Source organism: Pleurodeles waltl, chromosome 4_2, assembly GCF_031143425.1.
Source record: "Pleurodeles waltl isolate 20211129_DDA chromosome 4_2, aPleWal1.hap1.20221129, whole genome shotgun sequence".
Lineage (NCBI taxonomy): Eukaryota > Metazoa > Chordata > Amphibia > Caudata > Salamandridae > Pleurodeles > Pleurodeles waltl.
The window spans coordinates 942458629-942486394 of NC_090443.1; the positions used below are offsets into that span (position 1 = coordinate 942458629).

Below are 27766 nucleotides of genomic sequence, written 5' to 3' on the forward strand. Positions count from 1 at the left end.
GTTCTTCAAAATCATACATGTAAAGGTCTAGGACTGGGTAGGCCCTACGGAGCGGACCCGCTGTACAATTGTGAGTACCCTTTCTCTATATTGGTAGGATCGCCGGCTGCTCAATTCTCTTTGCGGTCGGCAGCTTTGCACAAGTTTGTTAAGAGTGCGTGATATATGCACTCTTCGATGGACTGTCCCACCAAGACGGCAGTATTTTTCTGAAGTCGAGCGGCTTTGACTCTTATCATGTGGCATATCTATGATTAAGGTGACATTTGTGCTCTCTGTCATTGCTTACTACCTGATATTGATAGATAGACGCCTATTGTTCTATCTGACACCTGAAGACTTACAATTAGTTGAGATGGTAACAACTGTGCAATAACCGCACTGGGTGCTTTTTACAGACCCTCTACAGCAATAAAGTGCTTTTGTCCATTTCATAATTTGTTTTCCAGACTTATATACTTTTTGTAAAATGTTATATTCTGTTTATGGTCTATGATTTCGATAGCAACAGCATCAGTCCTAGGCATGTGTCTTCCAAGGAGCCATATTCCAAAATGGGGATAGTAATCCTTAATATAGTTGATGTGTTCCCACTACCACTGAGCACTGACTCCACTTGTTTGCACTGTTTGCCACGAGATGGGTAAATAACAGCATAAAACTTCTTTGATATATACCTAAAAAAAACCTTGTTTTACAGGTTGACCTCTATTTTCAGTTTGACCGGACGCACAGTTCGCTTAAAGTAAGTGACTGTTCCTTAGTGTATTGACTAGGGTGAGGTATTGTTATCTGTTTTTTTTGTTAGAGGAGAAGTTTTTAGTATTTTGGTCCTGATGAAGCATCAATGGATCCTGCTGGACCCTCGAGACGCAAAACATGTTGACCCATGATTGGAGGTTTGCGATAATTTCCGGCCTCTCATTTACATTTTGATTCAGAGAGTGACTGAGCATGATTTCTCAACTGTCACTTTCGACTTGTTTTTAATTTTGGCCTACACCTTATATTAACTGAATAAATGGGCGATGTTGTTCGAGGTTTAGAGCCAATTTTATATTCTCCCCCCTCTCCTGTTTATTTAGTGTCTGCAAATAGGCAGTGCCCACAACATATTCTATTACGGCAGTCACTACTAAAGATCTCCGGCAAAGAGCCCCTTTTTGGGGAGCCCGTCAGACATTGCTGCACTGGTCTGACGAGGAGCATCCCCGATGATGAAGCATGACATCCGATTGGATGTGTGAGGGCTCTTGCTCCTATATATTTAGGTTTCCCTGCTTCTCACCCTTGGAACAGTGTACTCTGTCTTTGAGATTAACTATGCTGGGAGACTGTACACTGGACCATTCATCTCCCTGTCCCTCTGTTTGGTGTTTGTACTTGTTTAGTGGCCAGAGGTCTAGTATAAGCATTTGGAATGAGGAAATATAGTTGGTACACCCTCTGTCCCTCGTATTGATTTGGGACTAGCTCTAGGGGCCCCTTTTGAAGCACAGCTTGAATTTCCTTTGAAGGAGTGATACATGTTCTTTTGACATTGTTTGTGCCTGGGGTGGGATACTGGGTGAAGATGCTTTGAGTTTTAGACATTGTCTATCTTTTATCATAGACAGGACCCACCAATCTGAGGTTGTTAAAAATTAAGTTTCTGGTTTCCAGAGGTACGTACCTTGAGCAAGCAGGAACTACAATGTTAGTCAGGGTAGGTCATAAACACACCCTAAATTAACCTGTGCTCACCCTCTGATAGCTTGGCACAGACCAGGCAGGTTGAAGAGGCAATGTGTAAAGTATTTGTGCAATACTTCACAGTAAAACAGTCAAAAACAGCACACAAAAATACACCACATCTGTTTCATAAATAAAGCAAGATCAAACTGACAAAAAACCAATAAGTAGAACTTTGGTTATGAATTTTTTAAGAATAAACTGTAGAAAAGTGCTTAGAAGCAAAAAGTATCAACCGGGGCTATCTGGTCTCGCCTGGCCTGGACAAAGTGAAAAGTTCCAGCTGTCCGCGATAGAGCACGGGCTAGCTACAGGGACCTAGTTGGGCTCGCTGAACCAAAGTACCTTAAAATCCTAGTGCAGGAGTGTTGCATTGGTTCTAAACCAATCAGTCGAGGAGATGCATTGAATTTCCCCATACAGTCAAGGAGATGCTACGAAGCTCCTTACGCAGTGATGGCAATGCGCTGGAGCAGAGGTGTGATTGAGTTTGTCGAAGCGATGCGCTAATTCCAATGAGCGCAATGGCTGAAATGGGGAGTTTGACATCATCATAGAGGCTGTTGACAATGGGGAAGAAGGAGTCTTGCACCAAAAGAAACGCTGCAGTGCTGGTTCTGAAAGTGATTCACCAGTTTTATCCATGCAATGGCAGAGATAAACAAGTTACCTACCTTCGGTAATGCTTTTTCTAGTGGATACAGTATCTGCCTGTGGAAATCTAATACCTTCAGGTGGTTCGTTGTTAGCCATGGCGTAGCAGATCTTTATGCACAGGATGATCCCACTGGACAATGTTCTCTTATGCACCGCCTCTCCTTTCATCTTGTCCACATAGCCAACAAATAACTGTTCATCATGCCAGAGGTCACAAGTTCTATCTACATAAAAGCTCAGAGCCCTTTTGGGGTCCAAATGATGAAGACTTACCGCATCTTTAGATGGATATGGAGGAGGATAGAAAGTAAGAAGGGTGAGAGACTGGCCCAAGTGGAAAGGAGTAACCACCTTTTGGCAGGAAAGCAGTCCTGGTTCTCAATACCACCTTACCTGCATAGACAGTCATGAAAGGGGTTTCACACTTAATGGCTGCATTTCATTAACACGTCTAGCCGACGTTATGGCAACCAGGAAAACTGTTTTCAACGTGAGCAATCTTAAAGCATAACTATGTAAAGGCTCAAATGCAGAACACATAAGGAAGGTAAGAACTAAATTCAGATCCCACTAAGGCTTGATAAACGAAGTGGGTGGACACCTATTAGTAAATTCTGTAATAAACCTTAGCACTATATGGGATATAAACAGAGAAGTTTGATCGGATAAACAAAGGAATGCCAAAAGGGCACACAAATATACCTTAAACGTTGCAACTACCCATTTTGCAAACTTAGCCTATCTGCCAGAATAACCCAACTTGGTGGAGTGTCGCCTGGCCAGGGGGAAGAGAAAAAGAAATTGGGTTTCTCCTTTCAATCTCCAGGCATGTAGGTGCAGGCTCTGGAGGTGGAAGTGTAGAAAGAGGAGGTCTTGCCTGTGAGGGAGACGGAGTGGAGGGCACAGTGAGAGGTGATGAAGGTCCGTGCACCACACCGTTCGTGGCCAATCTGGGGCTATTAATATAAGTTGGGTCAGGTCTTGGCAAATCTTCCTCAGAACTTGAGGAATCAAGGGAATGGGGGGAAATGAGTAAAGCAGCTGGAAGACCCAGTCCAATTGAAATGCGTGCCCTCTACATTGGATCCTGAAGGCTGCAGAACAACGGGCAGTGGGTGTTCTCATAAGTGGCAAAGAGGTCTATCTGGGGGGTCCCCCATTGCCAGAAGATGTGAAGCACCACCTCCGGATGGAGACGCCTTAGATCGGCTTAAAAATGACAAATGAGACTGTCCGCACACATGTTCAGCACTCCAGCCAAGTGATTTGCCATAATGCAAATCTGATGGTCCTGAGAAAAAGGAACAGAGTCGTAGCGTCAGGGTCAGGATTTTGAATTTTGACCTGCTTGAGGAACTAATTCAAAACCCTCAGGTCTAGGACCAGACGCGAACATCCATCTTTTTTGGGGACCAGGAAGTACTTTGACCAACATACCTGACCCCGTTCCCGCTCTGGAACCAATTCCACTGCACCCTTTTGAAGTAGGGATTGGACCTCCTGCCGAAGTTATAGAAGATGTTTCTCAGAACAAAAACTTTGTTCAGGAGGGAAAGGTGGGGGAAAATCCTGGAAGGGTAGGACGTAGCCATTTTCTACTATACTCAAAACCCACAGCTCCAATGTTATGGATCTCTACTGTGGTAGAAATGGGACAAACTTACTCCCACTGGCAAAGGATGCTCTAAGAAGGTGAAACTAGGGCTGCTCTCCTATGACTCTAGCTGGGGAAGAGGAAGCAGAGGGGGAAGGCCTATGGGTGGCTCCTTGTTGTCTACCCTTACCAAGCCCTCGGGATGACCTGTAAAGTGAATTGGAGGACTGCTGCTGCTGCTGGAACTGCTCCTGCCACGAAAGAAGTAGTTCAAGTCAACCCCCCGGAACTTGTGAAATGGTCTGTAATCTCTAGGCGGACATTGAAAGCCTAAAGAACTTGCTGTCGCTTTATTATGCTTGAATTTCTCCAAGGCAGAATCAGAAATGGTGTCAAACAGCCTCGTACAATCAATGGGCAAATCCATCAGAGTGACCTGCACGTCAGGCAAGAATCCAGACCCTCTCATCTAAGCATGTCTTCATGTAGCTATTGAGGTCCCCATTGCTCTAGCCACCGAATCAGCCATGTCCAGGCCCGAATGACTAACTTGTACTGCTGCCACCTGGTTGCCATTTAACAGCTCTACAAAGTGAACCTGAACATCATCTGGCAGCTTTGGAATCACTGTTTTGGCAGAATCCATCAAGGTGTGAATATAGTGGCCCAAGAGACAAGTAGCTTTGGCCGACTTCAGAGCCATACTCCCCCAAGAAAACACCTTCGCAGAATCTGCTTAGACTCCCTGTTTGCTGAGGAAGTTGGAAAGGACCCTGGAGTCAACCATGAGGAACAGGAAGCTTGTACTACCAAACTTTAAGGTGATGGATGAATGCTTAAAAACAAAGGATCCCCTGAAGCATTTGTGTCCCTTCTGGCAATGGGTCAAGACACTGCCGGAGCTGACAAAGGTTTCCGCCGAACGTCCTCCACATGCTCTGATGAAGCCTTATTAAAAGGTAACATGGGTTCAGACACAAAGGAGGCAGAATGTAGTACCTCCGTCAACAAATTTGGCTTAAGTTCAGCCATAGGAAGGGGCAACTCCAACATTTCTTCAGCCTTCCGTATCGCATGATATGATGTGACCTCAGCAGGAGGCATGCCTTTTGGTGACATTAACTCTCATTCTGGGGAAGTGTCTAAGCCACTTGTGATGTCCAGGCCCTCAAAGTCTGGATCATGTGAAACTGTCTCACCCTCTTTCAAGTCAGGATCTTGCTCAGCACACAAATATTGCTCCTCCTTCAGAAGGCACTGAGCTTCCCTACAGGATACATGCCTCTGCTCCAGTAGTAGTGCTCCAGAAGACTGAATTGGCACCGTCAACGTCAGTAGCAGCGCCAGAGACTCCGACACCTGAGCTGTAGAGCCCACAGGAACTGAAGTTGAATGATGCGACGCTGGCATGGAGCCATCCAACTTCGGTGAGGGTGCATGTGGAGCTAGTCATTCCTACCAGGTCTGAACTGGTGAAGGAGTCACCTTCATCAGCGCTGGAGAAGGCCAGGATACCTGGGCCACTAGCATAAATGGCAGGAATGGCACCTGCTGATATTGCACTGGGAAGCCCAGCATATATGACATAAGACCCATGGGGCCCACAGGCGCACCAGATGGAGCCACAGACCTTTTGAAAATGCTGTACATCACATTGAAAAAATTTGGAAGGGTTAGTCCCAGGTGCAGGGAACGCTGGATATTCCTGCTCCTGTCGAGGAGGTGGAGGCAGAACAGGAACCACCTCTGGCTCCGGATCAGGATACACAGTTGAAGTTAGAGGTATCACAGAAGCCGAAGGCGATGCCAGGCAGGCTAATGTGGAAGGAGCAAGAGACCTCTCATGTGACCTTGGACGAGGAGACACAAAAGTCAGAGATCCATCTCTTGAAGAACAGTGCTGGGAACCATGATGCCACTTCTTCTCATGCTTTCTCTTAGACAACTTTGAGGAGTGAGGAGACGGCGACTCTGGACGAGGTCGAGACTTTCAACGACCTCTGTCCTCCTTTCTCACCTTTGCTACAAAGAGCTTCACCTCTCTTTCCTTTAAGGCCTTCAAATTCATTTTCTGGCATGAGGAGCAGGCATCGACATCATAGTCTGAGATAAGACACCAAAGCCAGTCATCATGGGGATCAGTGATCGACATCTGACCCTCACAATCTCTGCAGGGCTTGAACCAGGATTTCGTAGGCAGAGACATTCTTTCCAAGGACAGTGTGGTGACTTTTCCTTGAAGCAATTTTACCCAACAGGTAATTCTAAGGAGAGATTATGAGAACACTGTTAAGCGTGGAAGGCGCAGAAAAAAGAAAACTCATGTCAGCACACCAGGGGGCTTCTTATGGCTCCGATGAAATCACATGGAGTTTTATGCAGAGCCCTGGCCTTATGACATCCTCATCAATGGTCATCCTCGTCGATGTGGGAGAGCTGTAAAGAAAAGTTTCTGTGGACTGCTGGTGCATTGGGGATAATCAAAAGATGAGGAATTAAAAAGTGAGGAATCCACAGGTAGATGTATCCATCAGAAGCACTGGGTCTGTCCACGCAACGGCAGAGAGGCCGTGGTTCTGCTGGAGCAGCACCTAAAGATCTATCTCCAAGGGTCCAGGGCTGGGGTGGCACCACTTGGCAGGTCAGACTCACAGTTGGCAAAGTTCAGCTGGGTTGGTTGGAAATATTTTATGTCCCTGAGACTTCAGATCAGGAGACAAGTGGACTGGCCCATGAAGTCATTCTGGGTTCTGAATTGGAGAGATGCATGTCCAGTCACCCAGACAAGGAGGGCAGCAGGCAGCATGTCAGCAGAGTCAGGCAGTTCTTCCAGAGCAACAGTCAAGCACAGTGCCAGTCCTTGTTGCAGCACAACAGTCCTTCTTCTTGCTGGGGTATCCAGAGGTCCAGACATGTACTAAAGTGCTAGGGTCTGAGATCCACTTCTTATACCCAGTAGTTCCTCTGAATTGGGGGTGACTTCAAAGAAGTCTCTAAAGTACACAAAGGTCTTCCCTTCCTTCTCTGGCTCCAGACTCACCAGAGGGGGGTATGTAGCCCTTTGCGTAGTGGCAGGACACAGTCCATTCAGGTTTAAGTGTGGGGCTGTGGTCAGTTCCTCCCTCCCATCTTGTCAAGATGGCCCATCAGGGCCCATCAAGTTACACCTAAGCTCCCAATGTGTGTGGATGTCTAAAGGGAATACACTAACCTCAACTGTCACCCACCCCAGACAAGTGATCAGAGACAGGCTGCAGCACATAGAGCTAAGAGCAGGAAAATGACAACTTTCTAAAAGTGACATTTTCAAAATTGTAACAATAAATCCGACTTTACCATTAAAGAGGATTTGTCATTACAATTCCTTAGGTACTAAACATGACAGATCTACCTCGTCTCAATCAAGAATTACAGCGTATTAAATGTAATGAAGAATTCCCAATGTCATCCTATGAGAGGAGGCGGCCTCACAGTACTGAAAAACTAATTTGGGAGTTTTTCACTACCAAGACGTAAAACTGAACGGTACTTGTTCTACCTTTTGCTTACATAGCATCCTTCTCTATGGGCTACCTAGGTCCTAACTAAGGGGTGACATATGTGATATAGGGGGAGTTTAAGGCTTGGCAAGAGTTTTAAGTGACAAGTCAACATGGCAGTGTGACACTGCATTCAGACTGCAGTGGCAGGCCTCGGACATGTTTAAAAGGCTACCTAAGTCAGTGGTACAATCAGTGCTGCAGGTCCACTAGTTGCATTTAATTTACAGGCCCTGCACATGTGTAGTGCATGTTACTAGGGACTAAGTAAATTAAATATGCTAATTAGGTACATAATAATCAAACCATGTTTAGGGGAGTGAGCACAAGCACTTTAGCACTGGTCAGCAGTGGTAAAGTGCACAGAATCCTAAGGCCAACAAAAATGAAATCAGCAAAATAGGAGGCAGGCAGGCAAAATATTTGGGGGGAAATCACCAGAGGTGATTCACTCCCAGTCTGTGTGGATGTCCTGTAGCCTCCCCTCCATGGATGTTAAGTGTGTGTGGGGGGAGAGGGCAGAGGGGTGGACAGAGTCACTGTTTAGTAGATGTGATTCCTTAGGGAATGGATCCACAACCTTGACCTCTGTTGGTAGTGACATGCTCTATGGTATGACCCTCTTGCTAACTGGGGTTGAAAGGGACCTTGCCGACTCTGTACTGACCCCGCTGAAAGAACGCTCTGTGTTGGTATGTTTGTAAGGTACCCATGGCTTGGACAGTGTCCATGTCCTTTTTATCTCCTCTAACATTTCACTCACTTGGGGTCTGAAGAGGTGTTGTCTGTCAAAGGGTAAATTGACGAGATACTGTTAGACATTGGATTTAAACCCTGAGACTCTCAACCACATGTGACACCTGATTATGATGCTAGTTTTGACTTCCATAGCACTTGTGTCGATGGCATATAAAGCACACCCGATTGTTTCATTAACACTGATTTTATCATCTTCCACTAGTTCTGTTCCCATTTGATTATACTGTTCGGGAAGGTCGGTAATAACCCCTGCATTTCATCCCATTGTGCTCTACTGAACCTTGAGAGAAGGCCTACTGAGTTGTTGATTCTAAGGTGGTTTGCTGCCTGCACTGCAACCTTTTGGCCTGGAGAATCAAATTTCTTTTTTTCCTTTGTCTGTAATAGGAGCGTCCCCTGTTCCTTGGGAGTTGGCTGGCTTTCTTCCCATGTGTACTACGAAAGAACCAGGGGAGACATTTCCCTTAACATATATAGGCCCTCATTACGAGTCTGGCGGTCACATGATGGCCAGACTCGGGGTGGCAGCCCCACCACCAACAGGCTGGTGGTGGGACCGCTGCATTATGACCGTGGCGGAGCCGCAACGGTCGGACCACCTATACTGCAAGCCAGCAGCCTGGCAGTCCCGGTGGTTTTCATTCTTCAGGGCACCGCTGCTTGCAGCGTCGCCCTGGGGAATACGAGTCCCGATCCGCCAGCCTTTCCATGAGGGACTCAGGGGGGCCCTGGGGGCAGTGCAGGGGCCCCCCTGCACAGCCCCGGTCCGCACTCCACTGCCCGAATTCGGGCAGTGAAATGCGCAACTGGTGCTGCTGCACCACCATATTGCTGCCGGCTCCATTAGGAGCCAGCGTCAATGTTAAGGCCCTATTCACCGCAGGGCTGGTGGGTGGAAACACTGTTTGCACCCGCCGGCCCTGTGGTGAAGTCCTATTAGGGCCAGCGGGGTTCAGGCCATACAGACGGTCTGAAGGAGGGAAGAGCTTGGCGGGCAGCCTCTGCCGCCCGCCAAACTCTTAATGAGGGACATAGTGTCAGTTGGAGAGGGTTTATATATTTTTTTTTTATCAACCCTAGGTGTTCAGACCCTTGACTTAACGGGCTGCTTAAATATCTATGTTGTGGGTTAGAGCATGCTCTTTAGCATAGGTAAGAACTGGAGGGTTTGTTGTGTCTTTGATAGTGGCTCTACAAGAAAATTATTTTCATCCTCTACTATGTGCATATCAACAGTATGATATTCAGCAGCCCTGCGTAGTACCTTATAGTATGTGGTCGTGATGTCATGAGGTGAATGCTTGCAAGGGTATGGATCAAGATCTGTATCTCCTTGTAGGTCAACTTTATAGTCCTCCCAGGCCTCATCAAGTGTATCAGGATCACTCTGCAGGCCTGGTGGGTATGGGTTGTAATGAGGGACTATGTTTTCTTCTCTGCTGCATTCCCCTAGTCAAGAGGTTGTGGGCGACCCCTGAGATTCAATCCGACAGGAGTGTTGTGGTGAGGCTGGTAAAGGTGGAGTTGTGGATGGAATTGGCAAAGCGGAAGAGGAGGAGGAGGTGTAGGTACAACTGGAGAAGCAGGTGGTAGAGGGGGTGGAAGGTCCACAGAGAAATGCATGGGGCTGGTGACCCTACCCTTATATTCTTTACATGTTGACTTCTGTGTTTGAGGTCCCATAACCTCCTCAAAAGTATTCTTTTGTTGCAGTAATGTATTTGTGCTGGCTTAGTTACCACCCTGCCTGTGACTGGGCTTACAACAAGAATCCTTTGCCTGGCATCAAGCTGTTCTTGTAGCTTAGTTAAAATGGGTCAAACAGGCCGCTTCTTGGGGTCTGTGTGGACTTGTAGTGTCTTCGGCACCAACATTGTCTTAGGCGTTGACATAGTCTTTGGTCCTTGATGCTGAGGATGTTTTCGATGTCAATGGCGTTTTCGCCGCCAAGGGCGATATGGTGTCTGATGATGTTTTTGACACTGATTGTGGCTTCAGGGCTGTTGGTGTATTTGGCACCAATGGCAGCAATGAGTTGGAAGATGATCTGGGTTTCTCAGTTTTAGGCTTCGCGTGCTTTTTCAGCATCAATGTACGTTTTTTTGATGCCGGCTCCGAAACTGGTTTTGACTTCGAAGGAGTTGGCGCCTTAAGGTTTTCTGTTGTCTTTAGGGCTTGTTTAGGCGGAAGGGCACTGTCTGCTCCTTTGCCTTATGCCGGACACCTCCATAGCCCAAAGGCAGTGGGGTTCCTTGAGCTTGTGGTAGAACTTTGGTCTGTGTGTGGAAGGCCTTTACCACAGTACTCACGTTGACTGTTTGGGCTTCTTTCATCTTCTGGCCAGATTCAAACCCTGAAGAATGGGGATGTCCACTGGAACATCTTGGGCCTCCATTTCTTTAGAGTTATGTTTGATTCCAGCTTCAAAGGCGTGTTCTTCCTCTGTACCTTGTTGGTCCCCGAGGATATCGAGGCATCTTCCGCTTGCTGTTCCTGCATCATAGTGTGGGCCCACCACCTTTCACGTTGTTGTCGAAGAGTCCTTTTCAACCAAAGGACCTGGCAGGCTTCATATGACATTTCATCGTGTTCGGGAGACAGGCAGACTGGATGATTATCTTGCCTGGAGTATTTCACCTGCCACTTGGGGCAGAAACAGAACGATGTTTTTTCCCTCACTCCACGTGCGTCAAGAGAAGGAAGTCGATGGCGAGTCATGCCTGAGGCTGGGTGGGTGGGATTCTGAAAATTCTGTGATTGGCCAGTTCTTATAAGTTTTTCAGTCTGTAGGTGATATTTATTAGTCACTGAAGGCTCAGTGGAACCGCCTCGAAGCTTTGATGACAAAACTCTGCTGATGGGGGATGCAATTTAATTACTTTATGGCACAAGTTAATGTCACTTTAGATAACTAACTGGTGAATTTCGTGAACTTAGAGTTTTGAACTAAATAAACACTCATACTAACCAATTGTAGGTATCTCAAGTTATAGACACTTGAGACACCTATCACTGGAGAATTTGAGTGATATTAAAATGGTATGTTTTAACTAACATTTTCACTTAATGATAATTACCTTTACCCGTTGTCTCTTTTCAGTGAATATATAAAGCAATACAATATTCACTCAACAGCCATTGAAACCATAAATCACACACTCAATTTAATGCTTATGACTGCACCATAATGAAGGTCATGTGCGAAGGTGGGTTGGCAGCAGGTTGCCCAAGAGCGGGGGGTAACTGGCACAGGGCCTGACTGGAAGTTGGGCTCGAGCTAGGATGGTGTGGTCACAGGGTCAGTCAAAGCCCTGAGCTTGTTCAGCGAGGTGTTGACCACAATTTGTTGAAAGGACAAGTTACATACTTTCAGTAACGCCTTATCTGGTAGAGACCATGGGCTAGATGTATCAAGCATTTTGCATTCGCAAACGATGCGAATGGCCGTTTGCGAATGGAAAAATGCCTTTCAGTATGTATGAAAGGCATTCACAATGCAATTTTAAGGAATCGCTAAAATAGCGATTCCTTAAAATTGCGAGCCCATTTAGAGAATCGCAAATTGCGATTCTCTAAATAAGAAACCGCAAATAAGGAATCCTTATTTGCGATTTCTAAACCACAACTATCAAGCTTTTCCTTAATGCGAATTGGGCATTAAGGAATCGCTATTACCACCAAGTTGAACTTGGTGGTAAGCATGTGCAAATTTTAAAAATGCATGAAAAATGCATTTTTTACATTGACATGTAACGCACACATGCCCCTTTGACATGTGTGCACCTTACATGTCCTTAAAAACATTCTTGGGGTGCAGCAGAGGGGGCCTTAGGCCCCCTGCACCCTGGGTTTTGCATTTCCCAAATTTGTGAATTCCTGTTAGGAATTTGCAATTTGGGAAATGCAAACAAATCGCAAATCTGGGCCTACGGGGCCATAGGTGCGAATGGGGCCGGTATCGCAATTTGCGATTCAGTAATAGCATTCGCGATTTTTAAGAAATCGCTATTACGGAATTGCAAATATGATACATACCATTTTGTGATTCAGAAATAGCGATTTCTTAAAAATCGCTATTAGAGAATCGCAAATTGGTTTGTTGATACATCTAGCCCTATATCTAGCTGCAGATTTCTTACCTTTAAATTCTCACCAGGTGTTTGACTGGATCTCGAAGATTTCCTTGAACAGTTCCCCTGCGCACCAGTAGGTGGAGTTAATTGGCCCCATGTCTGTTGTCGGCATCGTCTGTGCCGGAAATGATGTTGTGGTTCCCATATAGGCTCCACCCAGGTGTGCCAATGGCAGTTTCTTTTAACGACTTTCCATGCCAGGAGCGCAGAGCCATGAAGAACACTGACCACTGGTGTGTCAAAACTAGGGCCCTGAAAGGGAATTACCTGCCTCTAGAAATCTGTTCACAGAGCAGACAGGATGGGTGGGTCTGTAAGTGATCAACAACTAGATATAGGCCCTCATTTTAAACATGGCGGGATAGCCTGCCGCCGACCATGCTGACGGTCGCCGGAAGACCGCCAGTGGTGGCGGCAGGCATCCCGCCATATTCTGAAGCATGGAGCCTCACCGGCAGTGAGGGCCTCCATGCGCCATGCTCGCGGTCGGTGTGGGGGTGGATGCTGCTCCACCCTCACTGCCACATCAATCCAGACACCGCCACGCCTATAATGATGCAGTCATAGGCGTGGTGGTGTATGAAGGCGCAGCGATGCTGGCAGACCAGCATCCAAGGAGCCCGTTTCCTCCCAGAGCAGTGCCACGGAACAGGTAAGTGCTGCCCGAGAGGGAAGGGGGGGTTGAGTGAGTGCGTGCATGGGGGTGTTTGTTTGTGAAGGGGGGATGTGTGTCTGCGTGAATGAATGCGTGTGTGCATGTAAGAATATGGGTGCATGTGGATGTGGGGGGTCGGGGTTTGGGTGGACCTGTATGGAGGTGTGGGGGTTATGGTGAGGGGGGTTTGGGGAGGCCGACAGGGAGACTGGAGGGAGGGGGTATGGGGGTCGGTTTTTAGGGTTCGGGGGGTGGGGGCGGTTCTAGGGGCTTGGGGGGTGGGTTGGGGTTGTGGCAAGGGGGGGGTGGCGTGTCACATACAGGTGACAGGAATGAGAATTCCTGTCACCCGTATGCTTTCCGCCAGGGGGTTACCTTGCGGGATACCCCACCTGGAAACCCCTGATGGAAATGGGATCATTATCCCACAGGGCGGTCGATGCAGGCCCGGTGATGGGCAGTAGTGACCTAGCCAGTTCACTACTGCCATCTTTATATGGCAGTCTGCCCTGCCAAGCTGTTGGCGGTAATTATCGCCACAACCGGCGGTGCGGCCTGCAACGCCGGGATCAAAATGACAGCCATAGTCTCTACCAGATAAGGCAAAACTGATGGTAGGTAACATGTGTATCTGATAGAGACTTCTACCTGCAGATTCCTTACCTTTGAAAAGATACCAAAGCAATACCATCTCAGGAGGTGGATCTGCAAACCAAATTTAAACAAGGAAGTACTGCTGGACTGAACAGGCAAAGTGCCCATCCCTAGGGACCTAACTGTCCAGGCAGTAGTGTTTGGTAAATGTGTGCAGAGATTCTCACATTGCTGTATTCATATTACTCATGGACATGCATTGAGAGTGACATAGTAGTAAACTATACCTGAATTATTTTAGGTGGCGAATGCCATTCCATTTGCTTCTTATGGCATTTAGTTACAGCTTTCCATGATTGATGTTGTCTTTCTTGCAGTCTTTCTTGCCTACCAGCAGTACCTGTGCCCACTAACTTTCCTACCCTTGTATTCAGTTCACCTTTCATTCTTCAGTTTCAAACTGTGGTAGTTCCAGTCCTGAATACATTAAAATGGTTGGGCACTCAATGTCACTGGCAGGATCAGTTACTAAGACAGCTAGCTTACTGGTCCCTGACACAATTCTGTCCTCCTTGGAAAGTGTTACTGTGATGTTATTTATACTAGTCGCCCTGCTAATAATATAGATAAAGAGAGCCCAAACTATGCTGTCAGTCAACTTGCCTTCAGACTGAAATGCACCATCACATCACCAGCTACTCTGATGATGCTTCATTTGCCCCCAGTAGAACAAAAGTTGACTTCAATGACTTATGCTTTGCACAAGTCTTCCAAAGGTCCATCAAAACTAACACTAATTTTGAAAATAGTTTTGACCTATCAAGAGACCACGTGCCTAAGGACGGCTAAACACAAGATTTTTTGACGTCCAACCTACAAGAAACAAAATATTGGTGGCTGATGATTTAATTATCAGGGATCTTAATTTTGGAACTGGCTTCCTTTATTTCTATGTTCAGAAGACTAGTTTTTAAAGTTCAGGAACTATAAAAAGACGCATGTATTCATAAAGGTCTGGTCTCATTATGATAATCAGATTCAAACTTCATATATGACTATAGTTGCTGCAGTTTATCCTTTCACTCCCCTTCTGTAACAAAACAATTTAAAAATACTTTGAAGTCACCCTTACTTTGCTCCAGTGGTTTCTGAAAAGAATGAATAAAATAAATAAAGTAGCTATAAGCTCTATTTCTTTCATGTTCTTAACCATACCTTGAGACCCAGCAAGGCTTATTTGATGACAGTTCAGCTTGACTGTCAAGAAGAACGGAGAGAGATTGATCCGGGCTCTTGGAGATCTTTCAAGCCTGGCTTTGTTCAAGAACAAATGAAAACCCTGAGGTGTAACGAGGTATTCTCTTTCCCAATGATGTTCTTCCTGTATCCAAGCTGAATAAAGGAGTGCAAAGCATAAACAGCTGGGCCTGCCCCACTCATTTCTTCATAATAATTAAAAGAAAAAGACATTTGACATAAAAAAACACAGAATTACTTAAACAACCCCTGTGGGATATTAGTCTTCACAAAGGGAATGCCTCCCTGCTTCTTCAAAACCTGGATGAGCACACAATCCTCTTGGTCCAGAACATCTTGAAATTGTAAAAGGCCACAAGAACTGTCATAACCCTACAAGGACAAAAAAAAAAAACATATCAATCTGGAGCTGGTCAGAAACCATGTTTTACTTAATAACAACAAATCCAAATTTAGAGCTGATGTCTACAAACATAATGGAACAAAGGTAAACAATCATAAGGAAAGACAAGGAGCGCAATTACAAACAATCCTATATCCTTACATAACCCTGAGCCCCTTCATGTCATAAGCAAAAAAAGGAAGTAAAATGTGCATGATTAACAAACACGTCACATTTGCACAAGTTGAAAAAGTAAGGGTTCTCCATTTTATGAAAAGGGTGGTCAGCATTGTAAAGTGCCACAAGTAATCAGTAGCCTAGTAGAATAGCCACACATGGCCCTTGTTACCCTATGCCACTCATGACTACCTACTGGCGGACACCAGTAGTTTATAGTTAGGATCATGTTTCCATAGAAAAAGCTTTTTCTGACTTGCCTATATCTTTGGCACCATTTGATGAATCTTCACAAAACATTCTGAGAAAAATAGGGAGGCTCAAACACATGCGTTTCCTATGTTAATTCCCATAGGAGCTTTGAACACTACTACAACCCGAACCGCTGGATCGAATCAGACCAGATTTGGCAGAAAGGTAGGTTATGGTACACAGATTGCGATTTGGAAATTTGATGTAAATCCATTCAGCACTTTTTCAGATATTAAAGGGGAAATAAATGTGTATATCTGGGGCCGCCGATCCGTCAAGACATTTTTGTGATTATCGCTGTGAATTTGCAAACGCATGCGTCAACACACTGTGACTGGTTGGCCACACTCTGACCAGAAAGATGCAGCCGCCATTTTAGGTAACGTGACATGGTCGCATGGGCTGGAAAATAAAATGAAACGTGACAGAAAGTGTCAGGGTGGAGGTACCCTGACCCCAGGGCTGTGATATAGGGGTCTTTGAGGGTGAAACTATGTCCTTAAAAGTATTTTTTTACCACACGTGATATTCACGAATATGCAAAATGCTCAGCGTAGCCCCCGCATATACTGTTGCAGCGAATATCGGCAAAATAATTAAAACAAAAACATTCACAGACTCATTCATACACTAATTCATTCACTCATTGTAGCACTCAGACACTCACACACCCAATAACAGACTCACACAGACACTCACACACCCCCACACCCACTCACAGATCCACTAAGACTCTGACGCACCCACTCACAGACCCACTGCGACACTGACACACTCACTCACAGACCCACTCCGACACTGACGCGCCCACTCACAGACCCACACAGACCATCCTACATCCACTCACAGACCCACTCAGACCCTCAAGGCACCCACTCACAGACCCACTCTGACACTCATGCACCCATTCACAGACACCCACTCACAGACCCACAAACACCCTCACGTACCCACTCACAGACCCACTCATAGCCTCATGCACCCAACTCACAGACCCACTTAGACACTGACACACCAACTCACAGACCCACTCAGACTGTCACACATCCACTCACAGAACCACTCAGACCCTCACGCTCCTACTCTCACACCCAGACACTCTCACACCCAGAGACACCCTCTCAAACCTATTCTCACACCCAGAGAGACAAACCCTTCGGCCATACATATTGGGGGTTGGGTAGTTATAGTGGGTTGGCCACAGGGCCTGGCCACAGGCCTACGCGGTTCGGGGTTGGGTGGTTATAGGGAGTTGGCCGTAGGGCCAAAGGCCATGCGTGGCGTGGGGTTAGATTAACATATAGTAATTAAAATTACTCCAAAGGTTACAGGAAAGTTATAGTTAGGTTCTGAATTACTCACAAGTTCTGAATTAATTAGTACAAAACATTAGAAATTCAACAGTTATAGTTATTTCAAGTAACTACAACTCAAGCCCTAAGGTAACTATATCTCATATCCTCACCAAGCACTGCTTATTACCCCAGATATTAAAGCAATCATGACAACTTTTATAACGTCATTAAAAATCTCCTTGACGCATTAGCAGCCAAATTGATGAAGAAAAAACTGTGCCTGATGGGCGTGTGAGTTATAGAGGCAACCACAGCAGGGAGCATCTCTCATTGCTTCTGCTTTTTCTTGTAACCAAAGTATTTACTATGCTCTTCCTCGCTCTGAACATGTCCACTGACTTGATGGTGCTTACCCCATTACCTGATATGGCAACACGACTCGTGCTAGGACTGTGGCACTGCGGATGACAGTTTTCACACATATTCACACATTTTGAACATAGAACAGAACTTCTGAAAAGTTGAAAAACCTACTGTCCACACTACTAGAAGTTAAGACCAACTCAAGTGACTTCTCTGAAAACCTAATGGGTGCATTTTGCTGTTTTTTATGTAGTTCAGTAAAGGAGGCCATAATACATTTTGTTTCTCTTAGTCATGAAGAACCGAGTGCATCACCTTAAATTAGATAAGCGTTAGTACCTACATCTCAGATATGAACCTTGCTGAAGACAATATTAGATCTGAATAATGAAAAAAGAAACCTTCAAGTATTTGCTGTGGAAATGTTTATTTTTTTTGGAATCTGTTTGTTAAAGATTTCCAACAAAACAAAAACACACAGCACACCCTTGTAGCACCCTTGTAGCGCACCAAACCCCCATCACTTTGAAGTATTTCATACATAGCAATTGACTGCCATTGCATTCATGTGAAAACAACCCCTTACACCCGTCCGAAAGTATCTTGGCCGATGGGCCCATTAAATTCAAGGCATCCTCTTTATAAATCTTTTTTGTTGTTCTATAAATCTTTATAAGTTATTGCATAACAAAACAGTAATACAACTACAAGGGAGGAATTTGCTCCATGAACAGGCTCAGAAATATGATCCCATCAACCATACACCTACTAAGAGGAGCAGTACTGTTGTCAAAGCAGAGTCAGAGACATAGCTACATGTGGGGTGTTTGGAGTGCTACGCCCCCAAATAAATGTACTTTGTGATAGATAGTTGGGTACAGGTGCTTTCAGTCGGGTATGGTGCTGTGTCTTTCAGATTTCTTCAGGAATTTTTAAACACACAGACAAAAAGGCATACACACTCCCCCTATCTCTCTGTTTGGAAAAACTTCAAAAATGTTGGATATTTCATGTGCTTTCTCTCACTTAATACCCCTACCAATATGCAGCTTCTCCCTTTCTGCTGCTCCGTAAGCACCTCTTGTGTGCCCTGTTTGTCGTATAATGTAATTTAAAATTATGTGCCAGCCTGATTGTTGGGGAATCTGAAACTCACCCCCCCACACACTCTTACTGATCAAGCTACGCCCCTGAGCAGAGTGAATTATGTTGTTCTGTTTCTAATTGTACTGCAAATGAAATGAAAGGGGTAAAGAGGAGACAAGAGTTTTGAACTACCTAATATGTAGAAGACGGATTGTAGACATCACTCGATAATTTTACAGAATGTATTGTCATTGCATGGGTGATATAGTAGGACATGGCAGTACTGTGCCTCAGCTTAGTTCATAGTGAGTTGAAAGTGCCACACAAGGCGACAAGTGACTGCAAAATTGATTTGTTTGGTGTTTTCCATATTGAGTGCAATAGTGAAATATTGCCTGTATCTCTTAGGAAGAGAAGCTATTTCAGGCATACTGTCATACCTGGCAGCCCTGATGTGGTTTCTCCATCACTTTTTGCCTTCAGATCTCATGTTTTTGCTGACTTCATTTTTGCTGGCCTAAGGACTCTAAGTGGTTTACCACTGCTAACCATTGCTAAAGTGCTTGTGCTCTCTCCTTAAAACATGTTAGATTGGCTTACACCCAACTGGCATATTTAATGTACTTGTAAGTCCTTAGTAAAATGGAAGTAGCTTAAATCAGGGCATGTAAATGAAATGCTACTAGTGGGCCTGCAGCAATGATTGTGCCACTCACTTAAGTAGCACTTTAAACATGTCTCAGGCCTGCCATTGCAGTGTGTGTGTGTGTGTGTGTGTGTGTGTGTGTGCAGTCTGAATTGCCATTTCAACCTGGCAAAATACACCTTTTTCCAGGCTCAAACCTTCATTTTTTTAAATATACTAGGCCCCCTCACGTTAGGCCCTGGACAGCCCATAGGGCAGAGAGCAATGTATATAAAAAGGTTTAACCCCTTCGCTGCCAGGCCTTTTCCCCCTCCTGTGCCAGGCCTTTTTTTGCCTATTTGGGGCAGTTTGCGCTTAGGCCCTCATAACTTTTTGTCCACATAAGCTAACCAAGCCAAATTTGTGTCCTTTTTTTCCAACATCCTAGGGATTCTAGAGGTACCCAGACTTTGTGGGTTCCCTTGAAGGAGGCCAAGAAATTGGCCAAAATACAAGGAGAATTTCGTTTTTTTAAAAAAAATTGAAAAGGTGGCTGCAGAAGAAGGCTTGTGGTTTTTCCCCTGAAAATGGCATCAACAAAGAGTTTGCGGTGCTAAACTCAGCAGCTTCCCAGCTTTCAGGAACAGGCAGACTTGAATCAGAAAACCCAATTTGTCAACACAATTTTGGCATTTTACTGGGACATACCCCATTTTTGCAATTTTTTGTGCTTTCAGCCTCTTTCCAGTCAGTGACAGAAATGGGCATGAAACCAATGCTGGATCCCAGAAACCTAAACATTTCTGAAAAGTAGACAAAATTCTGAATTCAGCAAGGGGTCATTTGTGTAGATCCTACAAGGGTTTCCTACAGAAAATAACAACTGAAAAAGAAAAATATTGAAATTGAGGTGAAAAAAACATCAATTGTTCTCTACGTTTTACTCTGTAACTTTTCCCTGCAATGTCAGATTATCGAAAGCAATATACCGTTACATCTGCTGGACTCCTCTGGTTGCGGGGATATATAGGGCTTGTAGGTTCATCAAGAACCCGAGGATCCCAGAGCCAATAAATGAGCTGCACCCTGCAGTGCGTTTTCATTCTATACCGGGTATACAGCAATTCATTTGCTGAAATATAAAGAGTAAAAAATTGCTATCAAGAAAACCTTTGTATTTCCAAAAAGGGCACAAGATAAGGTGTTGAGGAGCAGTGGTTATTTGCACATCTCTGAATTCCGGGGTGACCATACTAGCATGTGAATTACAGGGCATTTCTCAAATAGATGTCTTTTTTACACACTCTCCTATATTTGGAAGGAAAAAATGTAGAGAAAGACAAGGGGCAATAACACTTGTTTTGCTAATCTATGTTCCCCCAAGTCTCCCGATCAAAATGATACCTCACTTGTGTGGGTAGGCCTAGCGCCCGCCACAGGAAACGCCCCAAAGCGCAACGTGGACACATCCAAATTTTTGGAAGAAAACAGAGGTGTTTTTTGCGAAGTGCCTACCTGTAGATTTTGGCCTCTAGCTCAGCCGGCACCTAGGGAAACCTACCAAACCTGTGCATTTCTGAAACCTAGGGGAATCCAAGGAGGGGTGACTTGCGGGGCTCGGACCAGGTTCTGTTACCCAGAATCCTTTGCAAACCTCAGAATTTGGCTAAAAAACACATGTTCCTCACATTTCTGTGGCAGAAAGTTCGGGAACCTGAGAGGAGCCACAAATTTCCTTCCACCCAGCGTTCCCCCAAGTCTCCCGATAAAACTGATACCTCACTTGTGTGGGTAGGCCTAGCGCCCGCGACAGGAAACGCCCCAAAGCGCAACGTGGAGACATCCAAATTTTTGGAAGAAAACAGAGGTGTTTTTTGCGAAGTACCTACCTGTAGATTTTGGCCTCTAGCTCAGCCGGCAACTAGGGAAACCTACCAAACCTGTGCATTTCTGAAAACTAGAGACCTAGGGTAATCCAAGGAGGGGTGACTTGCGGGGCTCGGACCAGGTTCTGTTACCCAGAATCCTTTGCAAACCTCAAAATTTGGATTAAAAAAAACACATGTTCCTCACATTTCTGTGGCAGAAAGTTCTGGAATCTGAGAGGAGCCACAAATTTCCTTCCACCCAGCGTTCCCCCAAGTCTCTCGATAAAAATGATACCTCACTTGTGTGGGTAGGCCTAGCGCCCGCGACAGGAAACGCCCCAAAGCGCAACGTGGACACATCCAAATTTTTGGAAGAAAACAGAGGTGTTTTTTGCGAAGTGCCTACCTGTAGATTTTGGCCTCTAGCTCAGCCGGCACCTAGGGAAACCTACCAAACCTGTGCATTTCTGAAAACTAGAGACCTAGGGGAATCCAAGGAGGGGTGACTTGCGGGGCTCGGACCAGGTTCTGGTACCCAGAATCCTTTGCAAACCTCAAAATTTGGCTAAAAAAACACATGTTCCTCACATTTCTGTGGCAGAAAGTTCGGGAATCTGAGAGGAGCCACAAATTTCCTTCCACCCAGCGTTCCCCCAAGTCTCCCGATAAAAATGATACCTCACTTGTGTGGGTAGGCCTAGCGCCCGTGACAGGAAACGCCCCAAAGCGCAACGTGGACACATCCAAATTTTTGGAAGAAAACAGAGGTGTTTTTTGCGAAGTGCCTACCTGTAGATTTTGGCCTCTAGCTCAGCCGGCACCTAGGGAAAACTACCAAACCTGTGCATTTCTGAAAACTAGAGACCTAGGGGAATCCAAGGAGGGGTGACTCGCGGGGCTCGGACCAGGTTCTGTTACCCAGAATCCTTTGCAAACCTCAAAATTTGGCTAACAAAACACATGTTCCTCACATTTCTGTGGCAGGAAGTTCAGGAATCTGAGAGGAGCCACAAATTTCCTTCCACCCAGCGTTCCCCCAAGCCTTCCGATAAAAATGATACCTCACTTATGTGGGTAGGCCTAGCGCCCGCGACAGGAAACGCCCCAAAGCGCAACGTGGACACATCCAAATTTTTGGAAGAAAACAGAGGTGTTTTTTGCGAAGTGCCTACCTGTAGATTTTGGCCTCTAGCTCAGCCGGCACCTAGGGAAACCTACCAAACCTGTGCATGTCTGAAAACTAGAGACCTAGGGGAATCCAAGGAGGGGTGACTTGCAGGGCTCGGACCAGGTTCTGTTATCCAGAATCCTTTGCAAACCTCAAAATTTGGCTAAAAAAACACATGTTCCTCACATTTCTGTGGCAGAAAGTTCGGGAATCTGAGAGAAGCCACAAATTTCCTTCCACCCAGCGTTCCCCAAGTCTCCCGATAAAAATGATACCTCACTTGTGTGGGTAGGCCTAGCGCCCGCGACAGGAAACGCCCCAAAGCGCAACGTGGACACACCCAAATTTTTGGAAGAAAACAGAGGTGTTTTTTGCGAAGTGCCTACCTGTAGATTTTGGCCTCTAGCTCAGCCGGCACCTAGGGAAACCTACCAAACCTGTGCATTTCTGAAAACTAGAGACCTAGGGGAATCCAAGGAGGGGTGACTTGCGGGGCTCGGACCAGGTTCTGTTACCCAGAATCCTTTGCAAACCTCAAAATTTGGCTAAAAAAACACATGTTCCTCACATTTCTGTGGCAGAAAGTTCAGGAATCTGAGAGGAGCCACAAATTTCCTTCCACCCAGCGTTCCCCCAAGTCTCCCGATAAAAATGATACCTCACTTGTGTGGGTAGGCCTAGCGCCCGCGACAGGAAACGCCCCAAAGCGCAACGTGGACACATCCAAATTTTTGGAAGAAAACAGAGGAATTTTTTGCGAAGTGCCTACCTGTAGATTTTGGCCTCTAGCTCAGCCGGCACCTAGGGAAACCTACCAAACCTGTGCATTTCTGAAAACTAGAGACCTAGGGGAATCCAAGGAGGGGTGACTTGCGGGGCTCGGACCAGGTTCTGTTACCCAGAATCCTTTGCAAACCTCAAAATTTGGCTAAAAAAACACAAGTTCCTCACATTTCTGTGGCAGAAAGTTCGGGAATCTGAGAGGAGCCACAAATTTCCTTCCACCCAGCGTTCCCCCAAGTCTCCCGATAAAAATGGTACCTCACTTGTGTGGGTAGGCCTAGCGCCCGTGACAGGAAACGCCCCAAAGCGCAACGTGGACACATCCAAATTTTTGGAAGAAAACAGAGGTGTTTTTTGCGAAGTGCCTACCTGTAGATTTTGGCCTCTAGCTCAGCCGGCACCTAGGGAAAACTACCAAACCTGTGCATTTCTGAAAACTAGAGACCTAGGGGAATCCAAGGAGGGGTGACTCGCGGGGCTCGGACCAGGTTCTGTTACCCAGAATCCTTTGCAAACCTCAAAATTTGGCTAACAAAACACATGTTCCTCACATTTCTGTGGCAGGAAGTTCAGGAATCTGAGAGGAGCCACAAATTTCCTTCCACCCAGCGTTCCCCCAAGTTTTCCGATAAAAATGATACCTCACTTGTGTGGGTAGGCCTAGCGCCCGCGACAGGAAACGCCCCAAAGCGCAACGTGGACACATCCAAATTTTTGGAAGAAAACAGAGGTGTTTTTTGCGAAGTGCCTACCTGTAGATTTTGGCCTCTAGCTCAGCCGGCACCTAGGGAAACCTACCAAACCTGTGCATGTCTGAAAACTAGAGACCTAGGGGAATCCAAGGAGGGGTGACTTGCGGGGCTCGGACCAGGTTCTGTTATCCAGAATCCTTTGCAAACCTCAAAATTTGGCTAAAAAAACACATGTTCCTCACATTTCTGTGGCAGAAAGTTCGGGAATCTGAGAGAAGCCACAAATTTCCTTCCACCCAGCGTTCCCCAAGTCTCCCGATAAAAATGATACCTCACTTGTGTGGGTAGGCCTAGCGCCCGCGACAGGAAACGCCCCAAAGCGCAACGTGGACACACCCAAATTTTTGGAAGAAAACAGAGGTGTTTTTTGCGAAGTGCCTACCTGTAGATTTTGGCCTCTAGCTCAGCCGGCACCTAGGGAAACCTACCAAACCGGTGCATTTCTGAAAGCTAGAGACCTAGGGGAATCCAAGGAGGGGTGACTTGCGGGGCTCGGACCAGGTTCTGTTACCCAGAATCCTTTGCAAACCTCAAAATTTGGCTAAAAAAACACATGTTCCTCACATTTCTGTGGCAGAAAGTTCAGGAATCTGAGAGGAGCCACAAATTTCCTTCCACCCAGCGTTCCCCCAAGTCTCCCGATAAAAATGATACCTCACTTGTGTGGGTAGGCCTAGCGCCCACGACAGGAAACGCCCCAAAGCGCAACGTGGACACATCCAAATTTTTGGAAGAAAACAGAGGTATTTTTTGCGAAGTGCCTACCTGTAGATTTTGGCCTCTAGCTCAGCCGGCACCTGGGGAAACCTACCAAACCTGTGCATTTCTGAAACCTAGAGACCTAGGGGAATCCAAGGAGGGGTGACTTGCGGGGCTCGGACCAGGTTCTGTTACCCAGAATCCTTTGCAAACCTCAAAATTTGGCTAAAAAAACACATGTTCCTCACATTTCTGTGGCAGAAAGTTCGGGAATCTGAGAGGAGCCACAAATTTCCTTCCACCCAGCGTTCCCCCAAGTCTCCCGATAAAAATGATACCTCACTTGTGTGGGTAGGCCTAGCGCCCGCGACAGGAAACGCCCCAAAGCGCAACGTGGACACATCCAAATTTTTGGAAGAAAACAGAGGTGTTTTTTGCGAAGTGCCTACCTGTAGATTTTGGCCTCTAGCTCAGCCGGCACCTAGGGAAACCTACCAAACCTGTGCATTTCTGAAAACTAGAGACCTAGGGGAATCCAAGGAGGGGTGACTTGCGGGGCTCGGACCAGGTTCTGTTACCCAGAATCCTTTGCAAACCTCAAAATTTGGCTAAAAAAACACATGTTCCTCACATTTCTGTGGCAGAAAGTTCGGGAATCTGAGAGGAGCCACAAATTTCCTTCCACCCAGCGTTCCCCCAAGTCTCCCGATAAAAATGATACCTCACTTGTGTGGGTAGGCCTAGCGCCCGTGACAGGAAACGCCCCAAAGCGCAACGTGGACACATCCAAATTTTTGGAAGAAAACAGAGGTGTTTTTTGCGAAGTGCCTACCTGTAGATTTTGGCCTCTAGCTCAGCCGGCACCTAGGGAAAACTACCAAACCTGTGCATTTCTGAAAACTAGAGACCTAGGGGAATCCAAGGAGGGGTGACTCGCGGGGCTCGGACCAGGTTCTGTTACCCAGAATCCTTTGCAAACCTCAAAATTTGGCTAACAAAACACATGTTCCTCACATTTCTGTGGCAGGAAGTTCAGGAATCTGAGAGGAGCCACAAATTTCCTTCCACCCAGCGTTCCCCCAAGTCTTCCGATAAAAATGATACCTCACTTGTGTGGGTAGGCCTAGCGCCCACGACAGGAAACGCCCCAAAGCGCAACGTGGACACATCCAAATTTTTGGAAGAAAACAGAGGTGTTTTTTGCGAAGTGCCTACCTGTAGATTTTGGCCTCTAGCTCAGCCGGCACCTAGGGAAACCTACCAAACCTGTGCATGTCTGAAAACTAGAGACTTAGGGGAATCCAAGGAGGGGTGACTTGCGGGGCTCGGACCAGGTTCTGTTATCCAGAATCCTTTGCAAACCTCAAAATTTGGCTAAAAAAACACATGTTCCTCACATTTCTGTGGCAGAAAGTTCGGGAATCTGAGAGAAGCCACAAATTTCCTTCCACCCAGCGTTCCCCAAGTCTCCCGATAAAAATGATACCTCACTTGTGTGGGTAGGCCTAGCGCCCGCGACAGGAAACGCCCCAAAGCGCAACGTGGACACACCCAAATTTTTGGAAGAAAACAGAGGTGTTTTTTGCGAAGTGCCTACCTGTAGATTTTGGCCTCTAGCTCAGCCGGCACCTAGGGAAACCTACCAAACCTGTGCATTTCTGAAAACTAGAGACCTAGGGGAATCCAAGGAGGGGTGACTTGCGGGGCTCGGACCAGGTTCTGTTACCCAGAATCCTTTGCAAACCTCAAAATTTGGCTAAAAAAACACATGTTCCTCACATTTCTGTGGCAGAAAGTTCAGGAATCTGAGAGGAGCCACAAATTTCCTTCCACCCAGCGTTCCCCCAAGTCTCCCGATAAAAATGATACCTCACTTGTGTGGGTAGGCCTAGCGCCCGCGACAGGAAACGCCCCAAAGCGCAACGTGGACACATCCAAATTTTTGGAAGAAAACAGAGGTGTTTTTTGCGAAGTGCCTACCTGTAGATTTTGGCCTCTAGCTCAGCCGGCACCTGGGGAAACCTACCAAACCTGTGCATTTCTGAAACCTAGAGACCTAGGGGAATCCAAGGAGGGGTGACTTGCGGGGCTCGGACCAGGTTCTGTTACCCAGAATCCTTTGCAAACCTCAAAATTTGGCTAAAAAAACACATGTTCCTCACATTTCTGTGGCAGAAAGTTCGGGAACCTTAGAGGAGCCACAAATTTCCTTCCACTCAGCGTTCCCCCATGTCTCCCGATAAAAATGATACCTCACTTGTGTGGGTAGGCCTAGCGCCCACGACAGGAAACGCCCCAAAGCGCAACGTGGACACATCCAAATTTTTGGAAGAAAACAGAGGTGTTTTTTGCGAAGTACCTACCTGTAGATTTTGGCCTCTAGCTCAGCCGGCAACTAGGGAAACCTACCAAACCTGTGCATTTCTGAAAACTAGAGACCTAGGGTAATCCAAGGCGGGGTGACTTGCGGGGCTCGGACCAGGTTCTGTTACCCAGAATCCTTTGCAAACCTCAAAATTTGGCTAAAAAAACACATGTTCCTCACATTTCTGTGGCAGAAAGTTCTGGAATCTGAGAGGAGCCACAAATTTCCTTCCACCCAGCGTTCCCCCAAGTCTCCCGATTAAAATGATACCTCACTTGTGTGGTCAGGCCTAGCGCCCGCGACAGAAAACGCCCCAAAGCGCAATGTGGACACATCCAAATTTTTGGAAGAAAACAGAGGTGTTTTTTGCGAAGTGCCTACCTGTAGATTTTGGCCTCTAGCTCAGCCGGCACCTAGGGAAACCTACCAAACCTGTGCATTTCTGAAAACTAGAGACCTAGGGGAATCCAAGGAGGGGTGACTTGCGGGGCTCGGACAAGGTTCTGTTACCCAGAATCCTTTGCAAACCTCAAAATTTGGCTAACAAAACACATGTTCCTCACATTTCTGTGGCAGGAAGTTCAGGAATCTGAGAGGAGCCACAAATTTCCTTCCACCCAGCGTTCCCCCAAGTCTCCCGATAAAAATGATACCTCACTTGTGTGGGTAGGCCTAGCGCCCGCGACAGGAAACGCCCGAAAGCGCAACGTGGACACATCCAAATTTTTGGAAGAAAACAGAGGTGTTTTTTGCGAAGTGCCTACCTGTAGATTTTGGCCTCTAGCTCAGCCGGCACCTAGGGAAACCTACCAAACCGGTGCATTTCTGAAAACTAGAGACCTAGGGGAATCCAAGGAGGGGTGACTTGCGGGGCTCGGATCAGGTTCTGTTACCCAGAATCCTTTGCAAACCTCAAAATTTGGCTAAAAAAACACATGTTCCTCACATTTCTGTGGCAGAAAGTTCGGGAATCTGAGAGAAGCCACAAATTTCCTTCCACCCAGCGTTCCCCAAGTCTCCCGATAAAAATGA

The 27766-nt window shown here is 46.3% G+C and overlaps 1 protein-coding gene across 2 annotated transcripts in view; it reads right to left on the reverse strand.

Annotated features, from left to right (window-relative positions):
- The window catches only part of LOC138293502 (vitamin D3 hydroxylase-associated protein-like), a 731360-nt gene that overhangs the window by 394343 nt on the left and 309251 nt on the right, over nt 1–27766 (reverse strand). The window contains exon 4 of one of the 2 annotated variants that reach the window (XM_069232741.1): nt 15167–15291. In XM_069232741.1, coding sequence (XP_069088842.1) covers nt 15167–15291 — 125 coding nt within the window. Of the gene's footprint in view, nt 1–15157; nt 15292–27766 lie in introns of both variants that reach the window. The other variant, XM_069232740.1, reaches the window with a different exon arrangement.